The sequence below is a fragment of the Otolemur garnettii genome, unplaced genomic scaffold, assembly GCF_000181295.1.
Source record: "Otolemur garnettii isolate 467f Iridium unplaced genomic scaffold, OtoGar3 scaffold00105, whole genome shotgun sequence".
Classification (NCBI taxonomy): Eukaryota; Metazoa; Chordata; class Mammalia; order Primates; family Galagidae; genus Otolemur; species Otolemur garnettii.
This window is the reverse complement of record NW_003852500.1, coordinates 2,155,189-2,160,228: the sequence shown is the minus strand read 5'-3', so window position 1 is coordinate 2,160,228 and position 5,040 is coordinate 2,155,189. Positions and strand designations below refer to the sequence as shown.

At 47.5% G+C, this 5,040-nt stretch overlaps 1 protein-coding gene across 1 annotated transcript in view; it reads right to left on the bottom strand.

Annotated features, from left to right (window-relative positions):
- The window catches only part of NWD1 (NACHT and WD repeat domain containing 1), a 77,526-nt gene that overhangs the window by 45,792 nt on the left and 26,694 nt on the right, over positions 1 to 5,040 (bottom strand). The window contains 2 exon segments of the mRNA XM_003796628.3: positions 110 to 269; positions 1,263 to 1,466. Coding sequence (XP_003796676.3) covers positions 110 to 269; positions 1,263 to 1,466 — 364 coding nt within the window.

The window sequence follows — 5,040 nt, the reverse complement described above, 5'->3', positions numbered from 1 at the left end:
GGTATTTTGAGTGACAAAGAAGGCAGGAAAGGGGAAAGCCCCACCAGGTAGCCGTGGCCTTGCCAGCTCAGCAGGGTGGAGGCTGCAGGTAGAAAGCAGGGCACCTCACCTTGCGGTCTAAGTTCAGGGGCTTCCCCACGCGTGGCAGGGTGATGAGTTTCTTGGTGCCTTGGCTCCAGGCACCTGAGAAAAAGTCAGCCAAGATGCTGTGCCTCTTGGCTCGCTCAGGCCCCGACAGGTAGCGCTCTCGGACCACCTCAGCCAGCTGTCTGCAGAGAAGGGACACAGGCTGAGGGACCTGTGGGACCCATCAAGCTCAGAGGTGCCACTGGTCTTCCCTGAGGCAGTTCCCAAATGCCAGTCTATCCTAACACACCTTTGGGTTGCTAATTGTGTCTGTCAAACACCTGTACCATTTACTACTTGATATTTACCTCTAAATTGGAACATCTTTTCCTTTTCCTTATAAAATTTTACTTAAAAAAGGAATCTTTGGGTATATCCATAAGAAGTTAAACATTGAATAAATTATCAGATGACCCAGCAATTCCACTTCTGGGTAAATATCCCAAAGAATTTTTAAAAACAGATGTTCAAACCAAAATGTGTACACAAATATTCACGGCAATACTATTCACAATAGCCAAAAGGTGGAAGCAACCCAATGTCCATCAAAGGATGAATGAATAAACAAAACGTGGTCCACCCACACAGTGGAAGGCTATGCAGCCAGAATAAGGAGCAAAGCACTGACACCGGCTACAACGGGGATGAACCTTGAAAACGTGATGCAGAGTGAGAGAGGCCAGACACCAAAAGCCACATAGTGTAGAATTCCACGGATGTGAAATGTCCAGAACAGGCAAATCCACAGAGACAGGAAGCAGAATGGTGGCTGCCTGGGACTGGGGGCGGGGGGTGGGGAGTGGCTGCTAATGGGGATGGGGTCTCCTTTGGCTATGATGAAAATGTCTTAGAACTAGATAGAGGTGGCAATTGCACACCATTGAGTATGACGAGTGACAATGAATTGGTCAGAATGGTGAATTGTATGTTATGTGAATTTCACTTTAATTTAAAAACCAAGTTCATTGTGTTAGAAGCTCTGGTGTGGATACCCTAGGATTCCAAACAAACTGGACTTGAGTCTTTGGAATGGGACTGAGGAGTGATCTGGCATGGAGAGATGCTTGGTCAGTGAGTTCTCATTCTTGGGGTCCCACCAAGACAGTGTCACCACCACCACTACCACTGGGACCCACCTGTGGGCAATGGCCAAGAGTGTGAAGCCTTCCACAGGCCGCCGGGCCAAGCAGTAGCCCAGATCCCGACGAAGCCGCACCCACAGCAGGGGTGGGAATCTCAGCAGCTCCTTACTGGGTGGGGTCCAGTCCTGATACACAGCCTGTAGGACCTCATCATCCAAGGACAAGACATCCTTCAGCTCTGCCTCTGAGAGACCGTGCCTGCAGGGGGAGGAATGGACTTTGGAACACATCTTGTGCCTTCTGCATTTGGAGGATGCAGGAGCCAAGAGGGGGAGTGATGTAGCCACCTGCAGGTACCAGCATGTCACCCTAAGGATCAGCACTTGGACAGTGCCCAGCATGGACCAAGACCCTATTGTTGCCATAGCCACCAAAGACCTTTTTGATCTTTTCCTCTGTACTCACAGCTACAAAAACATGAAGGATCCACTCCCCAGCCTCAGAGGAGTCTGAGATAGTCAGCATAGGGAGGGAAAGATGAGATAATTCAAGGAACATAATGCAAAAACCACTGTCCCCACCTCACCCCACCCTGACCCACCAGGGAGTATACACATATATGTATATATACATTTTTTGAGACAGGGTTTTGCTTTATTGTCCAGGCTAAAGTTCAGTAGCACAATCATAGCTCCCTGTAACTCCTGGATTCAAATGATGCTTCTGCCTCAGCCTCCTGAGTAGCTGGGATTATAGACATATGCCACCACACCCACCTAATTTTTGTATCTTTTATAGAAACAGGGTCTCACTGTATTGCTTATGTTGGTCTTGAACTCTTGGGTTTAAGAAAAGCTTCTGCGCTGGACTCCCAAATTGCAGGTGCAATGGCCCAGGGAGTGCCATTAAACAGGATGAGCACTCTGGGAGGTAGAGGCCAGCAGATCGCTTTAACTCAAGAGTTTGAGACCAGCCTGAACAAGAGAGAGACCCTATCTCTGCTAAAAACAGAAAAATTGGGGCATTGTGGAGGGTGTCTGTAGTCCCAGCTACTTGGAAGGCTGAGGCAGGAATATCTCTTGGACCCAGAAGTTAGAGATTGCTGGGAGCTAGGCTGAAGCCATGGCACTCTAGCCTGGGCAACAGAGCAGAACTGTCTCAAAAGAGAAAAAAATACAAAAAACAGAATGAGTAATTGAAGTTTCAATACTGGAACTAGCGTGGACTTCCTAATATCTGGGAGCATTAGACTGGAAAAACTACAGGATTTGTGGAATTTCATTAGAGAAGCAGAGTGATCCAGTGGAGTTCACTTCACAGCAGGAAAGGGAGGCTGCTTCCTGTTTGCAACACACAGGGCTGGACTCATCCGCAAAGCACGGGCACACTTGCTCAAGGCCTATTGGTGGAGTGCCCTCTCTGTAGGAGGCACAGTGTTGCCCCCGGGGGACAGAGCCACCTATTTTAGCCTATTTGGGATGCTATAATAAAAATACCACATACTGTCAATTGGGTGACTTGACTACCAAACATTTACTTCTCACAATTCTGGAGGCTGGAAGTGCAAGATCAAGACACTGGCAGTTTGAGGTCTGGTGAGGGCAGCTTCATGGTTCCTAGATGGTGCCTTCTGGCCGTGTCCTCAAGTGATGGAAGGAGCAAAGGATTCTCTAGGAATCCTTTTATAAGAGCAATAAAGGCCAGGCACGGTGGTTCATACCTGTAATCTTAGCACTCTGGGAGGCCAAGGTTGGTGGATTGCTTGAGTGTAGAAGTTCGAAACCAGCTTCAGGAAGAGCAAGACCCTGTAAGGTACCATTTCAGCTGGGATTGGATGATAGGGAAGGAGCCAGCCAGGGAAAATTAGGGGTAGGCACTTCAGGTGTGTGTGGGGAGGTGGCCAGATCTGGCAGACCATGGTAAGGAGTGCAGATACTTTCTAGAAGCAATGGGGTTGGGTAAGGTGGCTCATGCCTATAATTCCAGTACTTTGGGAGGTTGAGGCAGGAGGGTCACTTGAGCCCAGTTTCTGACCAGCCTAGGCAACATAGTTAGACCCTGTCTCTACAGATAGTTTTAAAACTGATAGCCGGCCACTGTGGCAGGCACTTATAGTCCCAGCTACTTGGGAGGTGGAGGCAAGAGGATCTCTTGAGCCCAAGAGTTTGAGGTTGTTGTGAGCTATGACACCACAGCATTCTACTCAGAGTGACAGTGACACTCTGTCTCCAAAAAAAAAAAAAGTTTTAAAAGTAGCTGGGCATGGCTTGGCGCCTGCCACATACACCTAAGGTGGCGGGTTTGAATCCAGCCTGGGCCCGCCAAACAACAATGATGGCTGCAACCAAAAAATAGCCAGGCATTGTGGCGGGCGTCTGTGGTCCCAGCTACTTGGGAGGCAGAGGCAGGAGATTGGCTTAAGCCCAGGAGTTGGAGGTTGCTGTGAGCTGTGATGCCACAGCACTCTACCCAGGGAGACAGCTTGAGACTCTGTCTCAAAAAAAAAAAAAAATTAGCTGGGCATGATGGTGTATGCCTATAGTCCTGGCTATTGGGAAGGCTAAGGCCAGAGGATCACTTGAGCCCAGAGTTCAAGGTTACAGTGAGCTATGACTGTACCATTGTAGTCCAGCCCTGGGGGACAGAGTAGAGAACCTGTCTCTAAAAAATATTCTTTTAAATAAATAAATAGCAAATGAACAAAAAAATTGCTGAGTGTTAAGAATAAAATACAACAGTTTCCCTTACTAAACTCTTATTCTGGGCCATGTAAGCCCGATGTCATTATTCCCTCCAGCAGCCTTAGGAGATAGACATCCTTCCCATCAGCACCTCTGTGCGGAAGAGGAAGTAAGACTCAGGAGGGCACGGTGCATAGCGTGGGGGGCTTCTCTGCCTTACCTTGCTGACATTTGGGGCTGGAACATTCTGTAGGGTGGGGACTGTCCTGTGCATTCTGGGATATTCAGCAGCATCCTGGGCCACTAGTAGCATGATAGATTGACACAAGGTCTGACAACTAAGTTTGTGAACTTGTCCTAGAAACAGTGCTCTGAAGGATAATCTAGGCACTGGCATCGGTATGTAGCTTCCCAAGGCGAGTACTTCAAAGGTGACCATAGTAATATTCAGCAATGAGGTATATAGCCCTTTTTCTAGAATAAGTTTGGGAACTTAATTGTCCAACCTTGCAGATTCATTAATTATAGATACAGATAGAGATAATAGAGGATAGGTAATTTAGATAAGCAGAGATAGATAAATATAGAGATGACAGATACTTATAGAAGAATGATAGAGAAATACACAGAGATACAGAGACAGATATAGCTATATCGACATAAATGGTAGAGAGATAAAGAAATAGGGCCTAGTGCTTTGGGAGGCCAAGTCAGAAAGATTGTGTGAGATCAGGAGTTCAAGACCAGACCTGATCTCTACAAAACATGGAAAAATTAGCTGGGTGTGGTGGCATGCCTGTAGTCCCAGCTACTCAGGAGCCTAAGGCAGGAGGATTGCTTGAGCAAGGACTTCAAGGCTGCAGTGAGCTATAACAAGGCCACCACACTCCAGCTTGGGTGATAGAACAAAACTGTGTCTCAAAAACAGAGAGTGAGAAAAAGAGTTAGAAATAGATAAATATGGCTGGGCACAGTGGCTCATGCCTGTAATCCTAGCACTCTGGGAGGCCGAGGCGGGTAGATAGCTTAAGCTCACAGATTCAAGACCAGCCTGAGCAAAAAGTGAGACCCTCATCTCTAAAAATAGAAAAACTGAAGCAAGAGGATTTCTTGAGGCCAAGAGTTGGAGGTTGCTGTGAGCTATGATGCCA